The sequence below is a fragment of the Acinonyx jubatus genome, chromosome E4 (assembly GCF_027475565.1).
Source record: "Acinonyx jubatus isolate Ajub_Pintada_27869175 chromosome E4, VMU_Ajub_asm_v1.0, whole genome shotgun sequence".
Lineage (NCBI taxonomy): Eukaryota > Metazoa > Chordata > Mammalia > Carnivora > Felidae > Acinonyx > Acinonyx jubatus.
Genome location: NC_069395.1, coordinates 5,862,133 through 5,883,270, shown reverse-complemented (window position 1 = coordinate 5,883,270; position 21,138 = coordinate 5,862,133). Strand labels below are relative to the sequence as shown.

Below are 21,138 nucleotides of genomic sequence, written 5' to 3'. Positions count from 1 at the left end.
TCGTCAGAAATGGGACTGAAAGCCTTTTTAAAAATCAACCTTAAAAATTCATTATGAATAATTACAACTTGACCCTAGAAGGTTCCAAAGGGCTCATTACCTCAATGACCTTAAGTACCAAAATAATATTGCTTGTGCTGAAATACGCACCGGGTGGGCATGTATGAAAAGCTGAGGGTGGGGCACCTGGGTGGCTCAGTCGGTTAAGCGTCAGACTTCGGCTCAGGTCATGATCTCTGTCTGTGAGTTCAAGCCCCGCGTCGGGCTCTGTGCTGACAACTCAGAGCCTGGAGGCTGCTTCAGATTCTGTGTCTCCTTCTCTTTCTTCCCCTCCCCTGCTTGCACTCTGTCTCTCTATGTCTCTCAAAAAATAAATAAATGTAAAAAAAAAAAAAAAAAAGACTTTTTTTTAAAGAAAAGCTAAGTGTGACCTAATTCACTTCCAAACATCAACTCCGGGGTAGAGAGTAACAGGAGGGAGGTCTTGAGAGGGGAAGGAAGAGCTCAGAGGACTGGAGTGTGATGGGAACGGCTCAAACATGCTGCGTGACACGGAAATGGTCAGCCACCACACTTTATGGCGCTTCTTGGAAACCACCGCCAAAGGACCTCAGGCAAGCAGAGGTGGTTTCGCGAGGTCTCTGCGGGTGACAAGCGGGAGAGGCTGCAGGTGAAGGAGCCCGGGGAGGGGACAGTGGCGCCCCGGCCCCCTCAGCTCTCCACGACAGCGGTGGCCTGCGTTGCCGGGCTCACAGCCAAGTGGGAAGTGGGGGGCCCGGGGGTGTCCCCGTGCTCTGGGAAGGCCTGTGGCTCCTTCAGTTCCAGCACCACCCGGCTCAGGAGGCCTTTGAGCAGCCGCATTTCCCGCAGCAGAAGGTCCACGTCGGGTTTCAGGGCTGCGGCGGCGGCCGATGGCTCCCAGGGCGTCGGCGGGGCGCAGGCCGGGGGCCCAGCAGTGGGGGCTCTGCCCGCGGGGAACCGCAGCCCCGGAGAGGTGATGTTCGGGACGGAGGTGACCGGAGCGGCCGATCGGGACACAGGGGGCTTTCTGAAGGAAAGCGGCTGGTTGCCGGGCGCCAAGGCTGCGGCCTGTGGGACTGGGGCGGTGGTGGACGCCGAGTCCGGGACGGCACCTGCGAACGCAACACACGAGAACCGCGCGGCTGCTCTCACCCTCCCGCGGCCTGGGCGCTCGCGTGGGCACGCGGGGTACGCGGGCCGGAGGGGAGTAAGGAGGGACGGCGTGGCGTGGAGGGAAGGGAGGAGGGGGGGCGTTGAGGAAGGCAGAGTGGATGGAGCGGAGAGGACGAAGGGAGGGTAGCAGTGAGGAGGGTGGAGAGGATGGGGTGAAGACGAGGGAGGGAGGGGAGGGGAGGGGAGGGATGGGGAGGCGGGGAAGGGGACGAGAGGAAGAGGAGGGAGGGAGGGGAGGGCTGGAAAGGGGAGGGGGTGCGGGGGAGGGGACAGGGAGGAGGGGAGGGATGGGGAGGAGAGGGGGGATGCGGAGGGCAGGGATGGGGATGGGGACGGGGTGGAGAGGAGGGAGGGAGGGGAGGAGTAAGGAGGGCAGAGGGGGTGAGGTGGAGAAGAAGAAGAGATAGGAGGGGCAGTGAGGAGGGGTGGGGAGGACGCAGAGGGTAGGGTGGAGAGAAGGGAGGGGAGGAGTGAGGAAGACGGGGTAGGGATGGGGAGGAGAGGAGGGGGGAGGGGAAGGGTTAGGAGGGCCGGGGGGAGTGGGGGGACTGGGGTGGGTAGTACGTTAGAGAGGGAGCAGTGAAGAGGAGGGGTGAGGTGGAGAGGAGGGAGGGAGGGCGAGAACGGCGAGCTGGAGGGGTGGGGTGGCTCGAGGGAGACTCGGGGCGCGGCGGCGGCGGCGGCGGCGGCGGGGCTGCGCGCCCGGGGTCGGGGGGCGTCCCCGGGGGTGCGGTCACTCACCGCGCCCGGGGAGCTGCAGCCAAGGGCTGCGTTTCCGGACGCTCCGCGTGGCGGTGGCGGCCTCGCACCAGTACGATTCGAGCTCCTCGACCTCGGGCTCGGGGACCGTGTACTCGGCGCCCCAGTCGAAGCGGCGCACGGGGCGGCTGTACTTGTAGAAGGCGAACTGCAGCGGCGTGTCGCGCTTCTGCGGGTGCAGGCGGGTGTCGCAGCGCACCGCCACCCCGCCGCGGGCCTCCGCCTGGCCGGTCACCCTGAGCACGGGCGCCGGGAACAGCTCTGCAGAGAGGGGTTCCAGGGGCTGAGCGTGCACGGCGGGCCGGCGCAGGGGCCCCCGGGGACGAGGTCCCCGCGTCCGCGGCCCCGCGACCCCTCTGTGCTTCGGGTTTCCCGCGAGCGCTCCTCGCGGACGCGGAGAAGGGGTGGGAGGAGGCTGGGTGCGCGCCGAGGAGGGAGGAAGCCTCCCGAAGGGCGGGGCAGGGGGCTCGAGGGACGGGGAAAGCTTGCAAGGGGGCAGGACCCGGCCAGACGCTTCCTGTCACATCCCGATGACATCCAGCTGGGGTCCCGCGGCCTAGAGGGGTGGCTGCGCCTTCTGCCTGGGGCTGTGGACTGAGCCGCCGCCTATTGGAGTCCCCACCCCGAGTGAGAAGCCAGAGCGTGCTGGAGGGAAGTGACACCCGCCCCCGCGCAGGCTGTGCCTCGATGTCGCCTTCACTGCGCAGGGGAGGAGAGGCCGAGAGCGTGCGTGGCCGGGGGGGAGAAATCCGCTGCGTGGCAGCTACCTGACCCCCGCCCTCCCTGCCCGCCCGGTGCCCGTCCCCGAATTTCCCGGGACTCGCTTGCCTCCCTCCTGGGCCCCAGGTGTCCCCCACCTTGCACGGTCACGGCCACCTTGGCGGAGAACATGGGCGCGCCCTCCACCGGGATGCGCATGGTGCCCGAGCACTGGTAGCGGCCGCTGTCGCTGGCGCGCGCCTGTGGCACCGTGTAGTTGGCGCTGGAGTGGAAGTAGCGCACCGCCTTGCCGTCGTGGTAGTAGTGAAGCTTATACACCACCTTGTCGTACCAGCCGCGGCAGCGCACGACCAGCGGCTCGCCCTCGAACACCGCGGCGTAGGGCACTTGCAGGATCAGCCAGTCTACGACAGTCCCCACAGACAGGCCTGACTCCGAGAGAAATCCAACCCTGGGAGTCTCCCTTCTTCTCCGCCTCCCCGCCGCCCTCCCCGCACGGTTGCTCTCCTCGTTCTCGCCAGCTCCCTCCCTGCTCCAGAAGCAGCCGGCGCCCAGGAAGACTCCCCCACCCCCGCCCCCACCCCCAGACACACCCGTTTTAGTTGAAACCTACTTGTCCCCTAGATCTGGGTTTAGAGGTTTCCCCAACCCCCGCAGGACAGTTTTAGGTACCTCCCACCCTACCCTGTATTTATGGGTCACCGTCACCATCATCACCATCACAGCTAATGCTTATGCAGCCCTAACATGTTCTGGATGCCATTTTAGGAGTTTTACGTTGAGAAAGAATTCTGGAGTAACAGCCACAGTCCCTATGCTCCTCTGTTCCACAAGCAGTAATCACCTTCTCTCGTGGCCAGTATTTTGTCTGTATCACCAACTTCCAAAACACAGAGTATGGACATGAAATGTATGTAAATGCTAAGTAATGATATTTGACTTCTGAATACAAGTTGTGGCCCGTCGAGCTAAGGGAACATAATACTCCCTACAAAATATCCAATCCCGTGCCCTAAAGAAGGGGTTATTGCTATTTCTCATCCTGCTTCGGAAACCCTTTACTGTATCCCCAGGAAGTCAGCCTCCGAATTGGCCCCTTTGCGCACACGGGCACGTCCACAATAAGCTTTCAAGCGCTTTGTTCAACTGCTGCTTCTGCCGCCCCCTTAACAACAAGTCATCTTTCGTTTCTCGTCCGCGCAACAGCCAAAGGCACAGATACAATTATTTGACTGCTGGGAAGCACAGAGAAGCACCGAGTTGCTCAGCCGGGAGTGATTCTGCCGGCTGCTCGCAGCCAGCACGGGACTCTCACTTTCCGGGCTTGGCTCTGCCCTTTCCCTGGATGACCCCTCCCCCGAAGCTCCCCATCCAGTCCTCAGAGCCTCTCCCCTTCTGAGCTAGTCCCTGAAACAAACACAAATGTTTATTTGCCTCCCACTGCGGCAGAGGGGTGCGGGGACCTTTGGGGCCAGGCAAGCCCTACCACGCGTCTCACGTCTTAGTGCCAGGCAGGGCCCTGCCTGCTCCAAAGACTCCAGACAGCCCCCATTTCCTGCCCCAATGGGAGTGGCCCAGTGTCCCCTCCCATAGGAGGGCCAGTACCAGTACGGCCAGAGGAGATGTGCGCAGCCCCTGCCCTCGTGTTCAAACACTCACCATTGGAAACAGACAGGTGGATGGGGTCACTGACGGGCGCCCCCCGGGTCTGGCATCGATACACGCCTGGTGTCTGCACCTCGATGCTCTTCTTGTGAGAGGGCAGAAGCAGGTGGCCCAAATACCAGAGAGTGCTGATGGGCCGAAGCTCCAGGAGCGGAGGGTGGTACCCATCACATCGCAGGGTCACCCGCTCCCCCTTGAAGATTGTGGTCCAGGGCGGGTGTAGAGACAATACGGGCTTCTCCAGAGTAGCTGGGGAGGGATGCGGGAGGGGGCAAGGTGGAAAAGAGAATCAAGATGAGGTGCCCAAAATGTGGTCTGGGGTTGGCAAATCTGAGAAAACTCCAGCTCCCAGGACCCAACCCGCGTTACTAAACCAGTCCGATTGTGGAGACACCACGCTGGGTTACAAACTACCAGTCCCTTGATCTGTAGCCGTTTCTCGGTGCTTGGAGGCAAACTGAGTCACAGGGACTGAGGAGGCGTGGGAAGCGACACTGTCCCACGGCCGCCAGGAAGTGGGGAGTACCCAGGGAGCTCCCTTAGGGGGATTGGTGTGGCGGGTGTGGAAAATTGGGCTCAGGGATGTGGAGGACTCACTCACCAGCTTGCCCGCCGCTTGGAACTGTGACATAGGAATTGAAGAAGAAGAAGAAAAAGAACGTTGGAGGTGAGAGGAAAGCAAGGGCCCTCTTGACCATAGGAAACCCCCCCATGGGTCTCAAGACCTGTTTTGCTTCTGCTTTTAGTTTCCCCAGCCCCGAGAAAGCCCCCTCGTCTTTATCCTCCCGAAATAGACAATGAACTGCTGTTTGGAATAGAGGGATATTCCCCAACACACACACACACACACACACACACACACCTTGGCCCATACCCTCCCCCACAGCCAAAGTGCTTGGGTCTCTGCTGACTCACTGAGGACTCACCCAGGAGCAGAAGGGCCGTCAGAGACCACATGACGGACCTGCCTCCAGAACGGTGCAGGTGCCCCGGCGTAGGGTGGGGGAGGAGGGAGAGAAGGTGGCCAGTGCTGCCGCCTGAGTCCTGGGAGGCATTGCGGCTTCGCTCACCCATTCCTGATTCCTGAAGATGGCGGACTGGAGACAGCGGGACGTGGGCTGGGTAAGCGCAGCCCTCCGGTGTCCCAGGCACCAGGCGCTGTCCCACCTGACAGCCCTACAGCCACGGCACATCTCAGGCCAGCGCCAGCCTCTATAGAGAAGGCGTTGAGCAGAACCCATGCCGTCTGCGGCCCGAGGAAGCCACAGAGAACCCCAGGCGGTGGCAGGCGACCCTGCCACCTTCGGGCTCCCGTTGACGTCCCCCTTCTATTCTCTCTCCTCCCCACCTTCCAGCTGGCCCTGTAAGCCTCAGTTGAGGAAATACCTCTTCATGTCCTCAGGGTCTACCCAGGGCCTTTATAATGCTGGCTCCCTGGCGACAGACATCGGTGTGAGGCCTAGTGAGGCTGACACTGGGTTCCCTGCACCCGGAGCTCACAGCTGCCCACAGATGAGTGGATGGAAAGGTCTGATTCGCCAACCACCTTCTATGTTGCTGTCTTCCAAAGTTCCAGTTAAGAATAGAAATGGGGGTGGGGGGGGTGGCGCCTGGGTGGCTCAGTCAGGGAAACATCCGACTTCCTCTCAGGTCACGATCTCACGGTTCATGGGTTCAAGCCCCGCGTGGGGCTCTGTGCTGACAGCTCAGAGCCTGGAGCCTGCTTCGGATTCCGTGTCTCCCTCTCCCTCTGTCCCTCCTCCACCCCACTCTGTCTCTCTCAAAAATAAATACACATAAAAAACTGTGTTTTTTTTAATTAAAAAAAAAATATGGGGCGCCTAGGTGGCTCAATCAGTTAAGCAGCCAACTCTGGATCTTGGCTCAGGTTATGATCTCATGATTTGTGAGTTCGAGCCCTGTGTCAGGCTCTGCACTGAGTGTGGGGTTACTTGGGATTCTCTCTCTCCCTCTCTCTCTCTGTCCCTACCCCACTCATGCTCTCTCACTCTCTCAAAATGAGTAAATAAACTTAAAAAAAAAAAAAGAATAGAAATGCAATGTGTTTCCCCTTCTTCCTCCCTTCTGGAAAACTTAAACCCTCAGAAATGCGAAAATTCTTTACTACCCACCCCAGTGATCTCGCCCTATGGCATCTCCACTCACTTGTGCCTTCCTTCCTTCTAACCATGCCTACATGCCTCCCCCAAGCATTCCCCTGTTCTGGGACTCCTTACCTGTGTCCCCTGTTCCGGGACTCCTTACCTGTGGCAGAGAAGTCACCACATCAGCCCCTCGGAAGCTTCTCAGGTCCAACCTCCCAGCTCTACTTCTCGAGCTTTCCAAGCTATGTGATCATACCCTGAGCAAATGGGCACCTGAATTCTCATGTAAATACTTAATGAAGTTTCCAACCTGATTGTATGTCTCTTTGGACTGTCTCCTGTCCTCACCTGCACCTCCTTCTTCTGGAACCCTGGCAGGAAGGAAAAGGATTGTCAGATGCTGTCACCTCTTTAACACAGTCTCTCCCCTCTTGCTGGCTGACGGCCGGCCTAAGCTCCGGTCTGAGGATTCCCTCAAGTTTCTCTTAAGGTGTCAGTTTTTGTTAAAAATGCAAATGCCTCTTAGGGAAATGTGATTGGCCATTTAAGTTTTGATGGCCACTTTAGATCCTGTATGAGAGCAGGTTTTGATAAAAGACAGGTAGTCATATGGGTCTGAAAAAGAGGGAGGAACCTGATAAGGGCTCAGGGGTGAGGGAGGGAGAGAAGAATTCGATACTGGAAACAGAGATTATAAACTGCCTGCTTTAGGGGTGCCCTGGCTAGACAAGGCTCCCAAACACCCTGCCTGACTCCTCCTCTAGGGCCAGTGTGGGCCTCACCACATCCTGACTCAGGGGTCTGACTTCTGCACCAGGCCACCGCCCCCGTGGTCAGGATGTAATGCACCTGTCAGCTGTCTTTGCTCTACGCAAGCAGCCTCTCTTGGGGCTTCTTATCACTCAGAACACAGATCTCAGCCTTTTTACCAGATTCCACAAGAAACCTGATCACCCCACATATTCATGAGCCGTATCTTCTCCCTGAAAATCTCTAGACCTATCCATACGGTCCCCATCACACACTGCTCAGAATTGGACTTGAAGAATCTCCCACCCAACATTTCATTTTTGTTGTGGTTCATTTATTTATTTATTTTGAGAGAGAGAAAGAGAGAGACAGTGCATGCGGGAGAGGGGCAGAGAGAGAGGGAGAGAGAAAGAATCCCAAGGAGCCTCCCCACTGTCAGTGCAGAGCCTGATGCAGGGCTCAAACTCATGGACCTAACCATGAGATCGTGACCAGAGCCGAAGTCAAGAGTCGGAAATCAAGGGTCAGATGCTTAACCGACTGAGCCACTTGGGGGCCCCCAACATTTCTTTACAGGAGGCTTTTTTTTTTTGCATTTTCCCCAACTTGGATCTTTTTCTCCATGCCAGGCTTTCCCCTGCAGAATTTCCAATTCTTCACCCCTTTGCTATATGGAGATATGTAGCAATTATCATTTTGTTACCTGAGCAATTCTTTGGAGCTTATCATGACCTAATTTCTGGGCAAGATATGCCACTTTCTGATAAGAATTCTGATGACTAAAATGCTTTCAATGATGATAATGACAAGGCTGCTGTTGCTGACAGTAAGGGCACCAGCCCGCTCTCAGGGAGCACTGAAGGGTGAGCATCCTGTCTGCGGCCGACACCGTATTACTGACACATTTCATCCTCGCAAGGGGCCTTTCAGAAAGGATCATTATTACCTCTATCCACACGACCCTTCTCTCCTCCCCACACACATCCATTCATGCATATGTTTACCTGTGAGAAATATCTCGTTATTGATTTACATAAATGGTATTGTGTTTTAGGTATTATTTTCTCTTATTTTTAAACGGTTTATTATGTATTTTTGAGAAAGAGAGAGTGCGAGCAGGGGGAGGGGCAGAGAGAGGAGGGAGAATCTCCAACAGGATCTGCACTGTCAGTGCAGAACCCAACGTGGGGTTCGAAGTCACAAAACCGGGAGATCGTGACCTGAGTCGAAATCAAGAATCCGCAGCTTATCCGTCTGAGGCACCCGGGTGCCCCATTCAAAGCAGGATCTGCACGGACAGCAGAGAGCCCCACACGGGGCTGAACTCGGGAACCAGGAGATCATGTCGGGTGCTTAACTCACTGAGCCACCCAGCCACCCCCCACCCCCATTGTCTCTTCTAGAACAAAAGTCAGAGTTAAGAGAAATTTGCCCCAACCACCATTTTCACCCCGCCCCCCGCCCCCTGCATCTATGATTGAGCTGGGAAATCTCATCTTCTCATCTCTGGCCCTTGGACTGGGATTTACATCATCAGCTCTCTTGGTTCTCAGGCCTTCGGATTAGGACTGAATTATACTTTCCTGCGTCTCCAGCTTGCAGATGCCAGGTCATGGGACTTCTCAGCCTCCATGATCTCGCGAACTGATTCCTCATCCTCATTCTCTCTCTCTCTCTCTCTCTCTCTCCCTCTCTCTTTCCCAGCCTCTGACAGCCACCATTCTACTCGCTGCTTCTACGAGTTTGACGATTTCAGATTCCACACACAATGAGATCACACACGATTTGTCTTTCTGTCTCAGGCTTATTTCACTTAGCCTAACGTCTTCCAAGTTCATCCATGTTGTTGGGAATGGCAGGACTTTTTTTAAGGCTGGATACTATTCCATTGTGGGCGTGTGTATGTGTGTGTGTGAGTGTGTGTGAGTATGTACACATACACACATAAATCTCACACTTTCTTCATCCGTTCATCTTTCGATACACGTTGAGCACTATTTAGGTTGTTTCCATGCTTTGGCTATTGTGAGAAGGGCTGCAGTGAACACAGAAGAGCAGATATCTCTTTGACATATGGATTCTACTTCCTTTACACATATACCCGGAAGTGGGGTTCCTGTTCATAAGGAATATTTTTAATTTTTTTTTAATTTTTAAAAATTTAAAAAATTTTAATTTTTTTTTGAAGAACCCCACTGTTTTCCATAGTGGCTGCACCAGTTTACATTCCCACCAGCAGTGCACAGGGCTCTCTTTCCTCTACGTGCTCATCAATACTTGTTACTTGTCGTTTTTGTTGTTGTCTTGAGAGAGAGAGAGAGCAAGAGAGCGAGCGCATGGGCGCAAGCAGGAGAGAGGGGAAGAGAGAGAATCTTTTTTTTTTAATTTTTAAAAAAGTTTGTGCACTTATTTTGAGGGAGAGAGAGAGAGAGAGAAGGGAGGGGCAGAGAGGGAGGGAGAGAGAGAATTCCGAGCAGGCTCTGTGACATTAGCACAGAGCCCCACATGGAGCTCGAACCCATGAATCATGAGATCATGACCTCAGCTGAAGTCGGACACTCAACCGACTGAGCCACTCAGGCGCCTCTTAACTTCTTTTTTTTTTAATGTCCATTTAGTTTTGAGAGAGAGAGACAGAGACAGAGCACGAGTGGGGGAGGGGCAGAGAGAGAGGGAGACACAGAATCCAAAGCGGGCTCCAGGCTCCGAGCTGTCAGCACAGAGCCCGACATGGGGCTCGAACCCACGAACCGTGAGATCATGACCTGAGCCTAAGTCGGACGCTCAACCAACTAGCCTTTCAGGTGCTCTGAGAGAGAATCTTAAGCAGGCTCCATGCTCATCACAGAGCCCAACAGACTGATCCCACGACATTGGGATCATGAGCCCAAATCAAGAGTCAGTAGCTCAACCAACTGAAACACCCAGACAGACACCCCACTTCTTGTCTTTTTGATAGTGGCCATTCTAACAGGTGCGAGGGGATATCTCCTAGTGGGTTAGATTTGCATTTCTCTGGTGACCGGTGATGTTGAGCACCTCTTCAGATACCTGATGGCCATTTGTAGGTTTTATTTCGAGAAGTGTCTATTCAAGTCCTTTGCCCATTTTTAAATCAAGTTATTTGGTTTTTTGCTATTTAGTTGTATGAGTTCCTTATATATTTTGGATGTGAATGCCTTACGAGATACGTGGTTTGCAAATATTTTCTCCCACTTCAGAGGTTCCCCTTTCACTCTGTTTACTGTTTCCTGTGCAGAGGCTGTTGTTTTTTTCCCCACAGATGTATAAAGGAATAAAGGAACATATAGTGTGATCAACTTAGACTTTATAAACTTCAAGGGAAGTCTTTTTTTTTTTTTAAGTTTATTTATTTATTTTGAGAAAGAGAGAGAGAGAGAGAGAAACCCAACGTGGGGCTCAACATGGAGTGCGAGATTATGACCGGAGCCCAAATCAAGAGTCGGTCACTTAACCAACTGAGCCATCCAGGTGCCCCAAGTAAATTCTTCTTTGAGACCAGAGATCATGTTAAATTTATATTCTTTTCCCCTATATAGCGGCTTCTTTTTTTTTCCTAAGAGCACAATACTCTGTACATAAATGTTAGATTAAGTGAAGTTTCTTCAGTACTGCAAAAAAAAAAAAAAAAGATCTAGTTTGTCTGACTTGATTGAGGCTGGGGAAAATGTATGAAACATATATAGTCACGACTTTAAGGTCAACAAACAAAGGTTCACCAAATCCAGCAATACGAGGGTACGTGGGACAGTCTTTAATAGGGTGGTATGGTTCCTTGAGGAGCGATGAAGGAACAACTCCACATTGTAAGAGGTAAACTTGGCTTCTTATCACCTCTAAGAAAAGCTAAAGGCAGAAAACACATAGGAATTTGAAGATGATGTGCGGAGAGATATAGATTTAAAGGAGACTTAAATTTCTACTCAGAGAAGATTTTTTTAAATCACTAATAATTTGTATTTACCTATGCATTTCTCCCTCATGATCTCCCCAGTCAACCCCTCAAAGGTAACTATTCTGATCTTGGTATTTCCATTTTCATGCCTTTTTGTTTTACTTGTTCTTAAGCTTTGTATAAAGGGCATCACACTGTGTGGTATCTTCTGGGACTTGTTTTTTTCACTCAAAGTTATATCCCCGATATTTTTTATGTTGCTTCATTTTAGCTATGGTTTGTTAATTTTTACTGCCGTACTGTATTCCATTCTGTGAAAGTTGCACAATTTGTCCATTTTTCTGTTGGTGGACAACTGAATTGATTCCAAAATTTTGCTTTTACTATCTGTAAGAATTATGAACATTATTATACCTGTCTTCTGATACACATATGCTGAAATCTATTTGGGGCATATACACCCGGGCATTGGATTCTGGGTTATAGTATATGCAAGTATTCAATTTTCCAGGATAATGGAGGTGCTTGTTACCTAATGTTGATTCCAGAGGCAGCTTCTAGCATAGCTGCATTGGGACCTCTGTGGGTTACAGAACCCTAAACTGCACATGCTGTAACCCAGACCCAGTGTAACAATTCCTCTTTTCCACCCCCTCCCAAACTCCCCAGGCTAGAAGGGCAGATGGAGACAGGTAAGAGCCCCTCACCCCCATCCTTTTAGCTCTTGTCTTGCCTTCCTCATCCCTGATGATAGGAGATCCTCTCCCCGAGGCTTCCAACTTCCAAGTAGGCTGGGTCCCATGGGCAGAGTCTGGAGATTTTTCTGATGCCAGACAAACCACTCATTCCCATCTTCTTCAAGATATATTCCCTTGTGCTGGTTCAACTCAATTCAACTAAACAGAATTTTAGAGCTTAACTATGCCTCATTAAACTAGATATCAAAGTGTCAATGAAGAACAAAGAGCTCCAGGAGCTCTCAAAGAGCTCACCCTCCAACGAATAGAAATAATAAGGATAATAACAAATTCAAATGCAGCGTGATGACAGAGGTGCACATAGACCCACGGTTGAGGAGCGTGACACCCATCTCAGCCAGCTGTATCCATTTCTTCCTTCTCCAATCTCTGATAGCTCTTATTATCTGTACATGAATCCCTTGTTTAGCATGAGAGCTTGCAGGATGCATTCATGAAAATGATACCATTAGCTGAGATAAACTCCAAGTAGGATGGTTATAACATAGTATCTTTGGAGGTACATCCAGCACCATCCTTTGGCAATTGAACTTCCCTGTTTTCAAAGCCACCAAAGTCATGGAATATCTCTGGTCATCATTTCTTGCAACTCCCATTCACAGTTGTGAGTTGATCCTCCCACTGCAGAGATGTTTACGGGCTTTTACCAATTCCCAATTGCCTCCTGATCCTTCACCCTGAAGGTGTTAAGAACCACCAGAGAACATGAATTTTAGAGTACGAAGAACCACCATAAAATGCGTATTTAAGAACCACCACAAAACTCAAGTTTTAATATCCAGCACGATTCTATTCCTTTGTTTCTTTGTGGCATGTCTGGAGAGATCACAAATCATTGTGGGTCAAAACTGCACAGAGTAAATGGCACAAAGAAAGAATAGAGCAGATAACATCGTACCACATGATTTAGGATAACATGGGAAAATGCGTGCTGGCTGAGGTTGTTGTTAAATGGTGTGCTAACCCACCGACCAAAGGTTATCGTAAAAGCTGTCAAGCTATCTTTCATTGGCTGTGAATGCACAGTAGCAGTCCAAATGTAGAAAAAAAAAGTCTTATTATGGTACCAAAATAGACATATGTATTTTTTTAAAGAAAAACATTTCAGACACAAGTGTATTAAAACCCACAATTACTGTTCTGGCAATGTTATGCTCAATCACATATTTCTGAGTCCAGTAAGATCCTGCAGGAAATTTTCCAATACCCTGCGTTAATTGTTTGATGGGAAAGGGTATTACTGCTTCTCTATCCCAAAGTCTAAACCCTCTACAGGCAGGGACACTATCTTATGAGTATACTTAACAGAGAACAAACTTTGGTATGTGGTGGAGGCCAACATAATACCAGCATGTAATCAATATTTGCTGAACGATGCTGGAGGGGGGCAGCCAGCAAAGAGGTAAAGTCCCACCCCAGAGCCTAACACCTAGCTTCCACTAGGTTGAAGTTTCTCAATGTCAGCACTACTGACATTTTGAGCCAGATAATCCTTTGCTGTGGGGGCTTGTCCAGTGTGTGTTACCTGATGTGTAGCAGTATCCTTGGCTTCTACTCACTAGATGCCAGTAGCACCCCCCCCCCCCCCTGCAATGTGAAGACCAAAAATGTCTCCAGACGTTGCCAAATATCCCCTTGGTTGGGGGTCGGGTTTGCCTCCGACTGAGACTGCTGCACTAAATCCATACCGTTGATTTTCTTTCAATCACCAGATTCTGGTCTGGGCAGCAGAAGGCAACTCCTGGTTTAGAGACAACAGGATTATGTTGTCACATTGTGAGAGAATACACAATTCTAGTTAGACTCCAATGATCGCCTTGTGCAAATTTACGTCTACTCATCTGTCTCTGTTACTCTACCGTAACACTGGGCAATTTGTGAAGTTATTTGTGGGTATTATGTGTATGTATAGGACAGAAAGAGGAAAGGTAGAAAAAGTTGAGTTTATCGGGAGTAGTGGGGCAAAACTGGGAGTGGATTGTTTACTCCTATTTGGCATGACCCTTTGTGGTCTCAAGCTTCAGGTGGCCAGATAAGTCCCTCAGCTCCATGACCAGGTGACCAAGGAGAGCTCTCATATCCTGCATTTGTTTGAGAAGAATGCCCATCTGGTGATTCAGATGGGGGTCTGGCACCCGCAGAGGAGAGGAGAAGCCTGCATTCTTAGAAGGAGTGGACAGTGGAGGGTGAGGTCCAGGCGACTCGGTTGTAGTAGATTCTGGAACAGTCGATTTCTGAGGAGCTGGACTCAAGGTGGGGGCTGCAGTAGAGCTGGAGGGTCCTGCATTATGGGGTAGGAGGCACATGTAAGAGTGAAGTCTGGCTGTGTCCCTAGACTCATATTCATGGTCAATCTTTCTTGTTTTCTGAAAGTGGCTTTCTTGTTTTGTGTGTGTGGGCGGGGTGGGGGGGGAGGTCTAATGACAACAGAGGTTTGAGGACCCCCTCATGGTCAAAGTTTGAATCTGACACTTGGCTACCTCAGTTTGAAATTCTTCAGTGATGAGGCATCAACATTACGGGCACACGCATATCAGCCTACTCTCAGAACCTAATTCCCTACAGCATGGATGTGGTACCTGGTCCTAGGTCAACCTCTTCACTATATGTGACCTTAGTGCAACTCCTCATCTTTGTGCCAGCCTTCAGTGTTTTGAGGACACCTCTGCTGGCCACTTGGATCACATCCTCTTCAAGATGAACATCTTCCACCCCTCCCCATTATTTTTCTTACGACGTGGCTTTAAGCCCAGTCATTGCCCTCGCTACCTCCTCTGGGTATATTATATCAGGCCAAATGCAACCTTCTTAATTGGGGGTCCCAGAACTGAACACAAACCCCAGACGATCTCATCTTCATTCTAGATACTATGTTCCTGCTGATGCCCAGAATTCAGGTAGGGAGCACAAGGCCTCTGAGGCAGCAGCTGTGGAGCTGGCTCAGGTCTTGGTTTGGTGAAGTGTGCACCATGGTCTGAGGGAGAGGTTCCCTGTCTGTGCTCTCTTCCATCTCTGGAAGACTCTGGATTATTGCTCCTGCCTCCTCTGTGTCCTTTCTTAACCTGCTCACACCAAACGCCGGCTCATGGGTCCAGTCTTCCTTTCCCTCACTTTTCACAAAGGCCAGACAAATACCTACTAACTTACCCTGCACCCGGATCTCCAGCTTGGAGCTCTGTTTCCAAACTTGGTTGTCCTCAGTGGCTGCTTCACACCAGTAGGACCCAGAGTGTGCCTCTGAAGCTCTGGGGATCTGGAATTCTGAGGAGAGACCCCTGCCGCGCACTGTCCTGCCATCCTTGTAGAAGGAGAAGAAGAGGCGGGCAGTTGACCTATGCAGGGGCAGCTTTGTCTGACAGCTCAGGGTCACTGGACCCCCCTCTTGGGGCTCAGCTGAGGGGGTGGCTCTGAGAAGTGGGGTTGGAAACAGTTCTGGAGGAGAGATGGGGGGAAAGAAGCACTCAGCCATCTTGCATTCATGCTAGACAAAGAAAGAATACAGCAGATAACATTGTACCACATGATTTAGGATACCATGGTAGAATGCATGCTGGCTGAGGTCATTATTAAATGCTGTGCTAACCTACTAGCCAAAGGTTATTGTACACAAAGAACCCAGTCACATGTTCCTCTCCCTATTTCCATCAGCAATGAGCACTCTTAGAAAAGTTCCATTTGAACATTTGGAATCTTCTCTCTCTTCAAGTAGATGAGATTCGAAAAGACCCAGAGGTGGGCAAATCTGACAATGGTCCAGATGCCCAAACAGTGAACACTGGGGAACATGGATCTGTAGGATAGAGCTGCAGGAAGTGGGCGGAGCTTGGAGAGTGCTGGATGACTTGCGAACACAATGCTGAGATGATGCCCCTCCTGACGCCTAACAGGTTGCATTTGCCAGCAACCTGTTCCTTAGCCTCCAGTAATCTCACCACATCCAATGAAAGACAGTCTTGGTCCCTCTGTGTCTCCCTACCTGCCTCTGCTACAATATTATTCCCTCCAGGTCTCACCTTGGACCTTGATAGCCACGGAAGATGCTGTTTCTGGGCTCCCGGGACCAGGACTCCTGAAGATCCCACTGCAGTGATAGTGCCCGCTGTCAGTCTGTTGTACCACGGCGATGGAGAATTCCTTATTAGGTCCAGGGGGTCCCAGAGCTGAGCCATCTCGGTAGAAGGTGATCTGGGTCAGTGGCCAGTCTTGCCAGGCCTGGCAGCGTAGAATTAGTGGGTCTCCTTCAAATATAGGGCTGACTGGACCTTGGAGAATCAGCCAGTCTGCGACCCAAAGCAAGAGCTGAGTGTGACTCCCTGCCTTCCTTGGGATTTCCCCCAGTGCTGCCCACACAGACCGCCCCCCGACCCCATCTAAAGTTTCTCAGGGACCCAACCCCTGGTTGGGATTGTGGAATAACTTCTCTAGGAGCTAAGACTGAGGAAACCCTCACTTTTGTGGGCTGAATATGGGGAAGAAGGTAGAGTAGTTTCCCCTTAACCACAGTTTGGCTTTCCATAGTCAACTGCAGTCCAGAAGCAAATGATTGTCCTTCTGACATGTCATCAGAAGGTCAATAGTAGCCTAACGCTATATCACAATGCTCATGTCATTCACTCTCTTCATCTCATCACATAGGTGCTTTATCATCTCACATCATCACGAGAAGGATGAGTATTAGTACTATAAGATATTTTGAGAGAGGGAGAAGCCACATTCACATAACTCTTATCACAGTATATTGTTATAACTATTCTATATTATTAGCTATTGTCATTAATCTCTTATTGGTCCCTTACTGTGCCTAGTTTACACTTTATCACAGGTATGTATGTATAGAGAAAACATAGTATGTTTAGGTACTATCCCCAGTTCCAGGCACCCACTGGGGGGTTTTGGGACATATCTCCCATGGATAAGGGCGAGGGGTACTCTATCCCATCCCATGGCCAATTTCCTGGGGGCACCCTCCTGAGTGGGCCGTCAGGCTGAAAGGACAGGGTTGGAAAATGGGAGAAAGAACAGGTCTGCACTGGTCAGTCCCTCCCAAGACCTCACCGTAGGACACAATCAGATGGAAGGGTTTACTGAAAGTGTAGCCTTTGAACTGGAAGTCAACTTCCCTTGGGATCCTCAAGTCCTCCTCAGTATCACAGCTGCTGTCCTGGGTGCTGACAGGTCCTTCACACTGCAGTATCTCAAAACTGGCAGCTGGGGAGAGCATGGTTTGAGACCAGAAAACAATGCTGTGACTTGGAAGAAGAAGACAGAAAACTGCCCTCCACAAGGAGCCCTCCCTCTCTGGGGGAATCATCCTCTTCACAGTGAGAAGGGGGAGACGCCAAAACCCATATGTGTCTCTTGACCCATACTTCTGACTTGATTCACTGGCTTCCAGGTGCTCTTAGTGAACGGACTGTGGTTTGGGGAAGAGGGTGGGGAGGGGATGGAGGCATGTGAACTCACCAGCAGGACATCCAGCCGCTGGTGCATGAAACCAGAAGCCAAAGACAACTATGACCCCAGAGCAGGCAGATGCAAGACAAAAGGGAAAGGGAGATGGTCAGATTCTGACACTTACTGGGTGCCGGACACTGCTGGGCACTTTTACACATTATTTTACTTAATCTTCACAAGATTTGTAGGTATGTGATTTCACTCTCATTTTATAACTCAAAAAGAAATAGGCTTAGAATAGTTAACTAACTTATTCAAAATTTCGAAAAAGAGAATGGAGCAAGAAAGTAAGGTATACCTGAGTCCAAAATCAGTGTTCTTTTTACTTCACTGTTTAGACTTGATCTACTGCAATCCTCGGACCTTCCTTGGGGGGGTGGGGGTTCTTCCATAGTTTCATTTTCTTAACATTCCCCTGGCTCTTCATCCTTGAATATATCATCTACCCAAGGGCTTTCAGTACCTAGCTGTGTCTCCTTCTTCCTTGCTCTTCCTTTTGGGAGAGCTCTCCCATCTCTACCTTGATGTCCTCTGGACTTGAACTTTCCATGGCAACTCTAGAGCCCTCCCTATGTCCTTCTCTCTATCCCAAGCCTCTCCTCCCAGGCTGTACTGGTGACTATGGAACAATTCTTTCTTTACTTTCAGGTTAACACAGTTAAGGATTTCTCACTGCATCTCTTCAACCATGGTTGACTCAGGCAAAGTAAATTCCATTTTCCCCATGTTCATGACTGCTTCTTGTCCCTTAATCCCTCTCCCTTTCTTCTGCCTCCACGGCCGTTCACATATATTCAAGTCTTCAATCTGTTCTTTCCTGACCCACTTGCCTTTGCTCCCTTCCACTCCCAGAGTCCCAGTACTCTTCTTTGACCCTGTAACTTCTCCTAGCAAAGCCCTCTCCACTTCCTAATTCTCATTACATCGGTACCAGGTGTTTTCTTTAGCTCCGCTCTCAGGTCCCTTCACCACCCTGATGCTACCTTTTTCAGTTCCTCTGCTGTCACTCAACTGGACTCCACCGCCATTCCTTTTTGAAAATGAACTTGTGGGCTGCCAGTCACTTTCACTCAAAAAACTGTGGTAGGTATTCGTCTCATTTTATGCATAAGAAAATGGAATTCAGAGATACAAAAAGTGAATTTTCCAAGGCGACATAGAGCTAGTAGGAACAGCTTGAAACCAGAATGTCTGGAGTTCTCTCCATAAGGCCGGCGTTGTATCGTCATATGGTCACCCAGTCCTGTTTCTATGAATTTAATAAAATGATTCAACAAAATTGTTGTGCAGGGACAGTGTAGATGTTAAAAATTCAAGCATGAACACGACGAGGTTAAAAAACAAAACCAATAAAGCATTGTCCCTATCTACAAATAACTCAGTTTGGTGGACGGCACAGGCACATGAAGAGATTCTTTCAGCATGAGGAGGAAATTAATGACAAAGAGGTATGACAGGCAGCAACTGGGGCAGAAAGGAGGGTTCAAAGAAGGTTCCCTGGTGAAGATGTCATCTAGGCTGAATCTTTAGGGATACCAGGAAGTTTGTGAGTGAAGGGAAGAGACCATTTCAGGCAGTATAAGTAAAGCTTGGAGATAGGTAAGAGTCCAGTGTGTGAGTGAATTAATGTAAGCAGGTTGGGGTTTATTACAGCATAATTTACAGGGCTCACAGGTAAGGGTAGAGGCTGAAGAGGTGAAATGGGGGCCGGCTATGGTGGGCCTTGTGTGCATTGGTTGCAGAGTACAAAATCCATTTTAAGGACACAAGGCTGAGACACAGGGATTACTTAGGAAGTTATTGGACTATCCACAGTCAGAAATGATGACGGCTTGTCCCAGGATACTATTAGTTCTGTTTCAAGGAAGGCACTGGCCCTAAGAACAGTTTAGAAGGTTCATTTTGCCAAACTTGCTGATGGATCCTATGCAGAGGACGGAGAGGAAGGTGTCTAGGTTATCTCCCCAATTTTTGGCCTGGATGTCTGGGCGGATGCCATGAGCCAAGGTCAGAAATAACGAAAGACGCAATCAGGAGAGGTGGGAGCCAAGAAAACAGGTGAGTTTGGCTCTGGTCATATTGTGCTGAGATGCCTGTGAAACATGCAGGTAGATATGTCTCGTGCAAAAGTTGATCTTGGACTGTGCAACTCAGAAGCACAATTAGGGGTGGAGATCGGGCTGCGGACTCTTAAATAGATAGTTGTAGTGGTAAAAACTATAGAGATAAATGAGCTCACTAAGGAGATTGTGAGAAGAGAGAGGAGTAGGGTGGCGTAGGAATGCAACCGTAGAAAACACCGGTCTATAAGGGGAAGAGAGGAGAAGACACCAAAGGGACAAAGACAGGTACATGGAGTACAAGGAGAAAATGGTGAGTAGAACCCAGCTGAGTAGAGAATGCCAAGAAAGAATAAGTGACCAACACTGCCCAATGCGGCAGAGAAGTCCAGCAGGATAAGAACTAAAAAATGGAAAATGGTGCAGTCAACACAGAAGTCACTGCACCCTGGGCAAAGCTGATTCCAGTGGAAGCCAGACTGGGAGCACTGAGGCATGAGTGAATGAAAAGTGAGGAAGTGGAGAAGGCAAGTGCAAACTACTCTTTCAAGAAATCTTTGAGAAAAAGAAGGAAAAGAATTGAGATGATAGCTAAATAGAGAGCATCATAGTCAAGGGCACTTTTAGAATGGGAAAGGCTTGCAGATTTTTATATTCAGAAAGAGCCATTCAAGCCAGCACACCGGACTTTGTAACGTCTATCCTTCATGTCCCACCTGAACATTGCTTCTTTGGGCCAAAGTCAGTCCATGTTTCTTTCCCTTGATCAAACTCAGGCATATCTCTGTTCCCACACCAGCATTCAAACATTTCACTTACCCAGCAGCATCGGGCCTGCCCAGAGCATAGTAGGAGAAAAGTGGAAGGCCCCAGCCGTGCAGACACAGCCCAGCTTCATGGTGACTGTGTTTAGGTCTCCTGCAGCCTCTAACGCACTGATTTTCTTCAACATGAAACCTCTCAAATTAGAAAAGAGGAAGTTAATCTAACTGTCTCATCGCCTTGCATCTGGGGTCTATTTTCAACTTTGTGATTGGCTTTCATCATTCAGATTCGGCTAGGTTGGCTCCAGCATCATTTACAACCAAAGGGTTATGGATGAAATAGTAACACTCTCAGTTATTCAAGAATTCCCCCATAGAGCTCAGAGACCTTCCAAAGCACCTGTCTGATCTCCTCTTGGCCTTCGTGGCACTCTGGCAAGGGTCAGTGCACTAGCCCTTCATCTCACTAGTGAAACAACAGGCAAGAAGCAGGAAATTGCTTGAAGGCAACACAGACGTTCACTGGGAGAGCAATGATGAGAATTCACATGTCCTGCCCTATCCTGCTGCAAGCCTTACGTGTTTCTAGTGACCAGAGTGACAGAGCGGGAAGATCAGTAATGGCACCCAATCAGATATCAGGTTAGTCCCTTGTAGGCTCCAACCATCCAAAGCCCACACAGATTTGTGCACAAATTTCTCTAGTCTCATGTCTCTGCTGGCTTTTTCTGTGGCATGGTTAAAGCTGGATATTCAGGGGCACTTGGGTGGCTGAGTCGGTTGAGCGTCTGACTTCAGCTCAGGTCGTGATCTCACAGCTTGTGAGTTCGAGCCCTGCGTCGGGCTCTGTGCTGACAGCTCGGAGGTTGGAGCCTGCTTCGGATTCTGTGTCCCCCTCTCTCTCTGCCCCTCCCCTGCTCATGCTCTGTCTCTCTCTCTCTCTGTGTCAAAAATAAATAAACATTAAAAAAAAATTTTTAACTGAATATCCAG

At 50.4% G+C, this 21,138-nt stretch overlaps 2 protein-coding genes across 2 annotated transcripts; both read right to left on the bottom strand.

Annotated features, from left to right (window-relative positions):
• Positions 1-558: 558 nt before the first annotated feature.
• Positions 559-6,790, bottom strand: FCRLB (Fc receptor like B). The gene is made up of 7 exons (XM_053209262.1): positions 6,604-6,790; positions 5,265-5,435; positions 4,940-4,960; positions 4,333-4,587; positions 2,811-3,077; positions 1,936-2,214; positions 559-1,133 (listed from the first exon to the last, which is right to left on the bottom strand). The coding sequence occupies exons 2-7, from the start codon at positions 5,410-5,412 to the stop codon at positions 712-714; spliced, it is 1,392 nt and encodes a 463-aa protein (XP_053065237.1). The 5' UTR covers positions 5,413-5,435; positions 6,604-6,790; the 3' UTR covers positions 559-711.
• A 5,821-nt stretch (positions 6,791-12,611) lies between these two features.
• FCRLA (Fc receptor like A) lies at positions 12,612-20,350 on the bottom strand. Its single transcript, XM_015084981.3, has 6 exons — positions 20,201-20,350; positions 17,331-17,378; positions 16,923-17,075; positions 15,881-16,147; positions 15,015-15,299; positions 12,612-14,148 (listed from the first exon to the last, which is right to left on the bottom strand). The coding sequence occupies exons 1-6, from the start codon at positions 20,331-20,333 to the stop codon at positions 13,856-13,858; spliced, it is 1,179 nt and encodes a 392-aa protein (XP_014940467.1). The 5' UTR covers positions 20,334-20,350; the 3' UTR covers positions 12,612-13,855.
• Between the last annotated feature and the right edge of the window lie 788 nt (positions 20,351-21,138).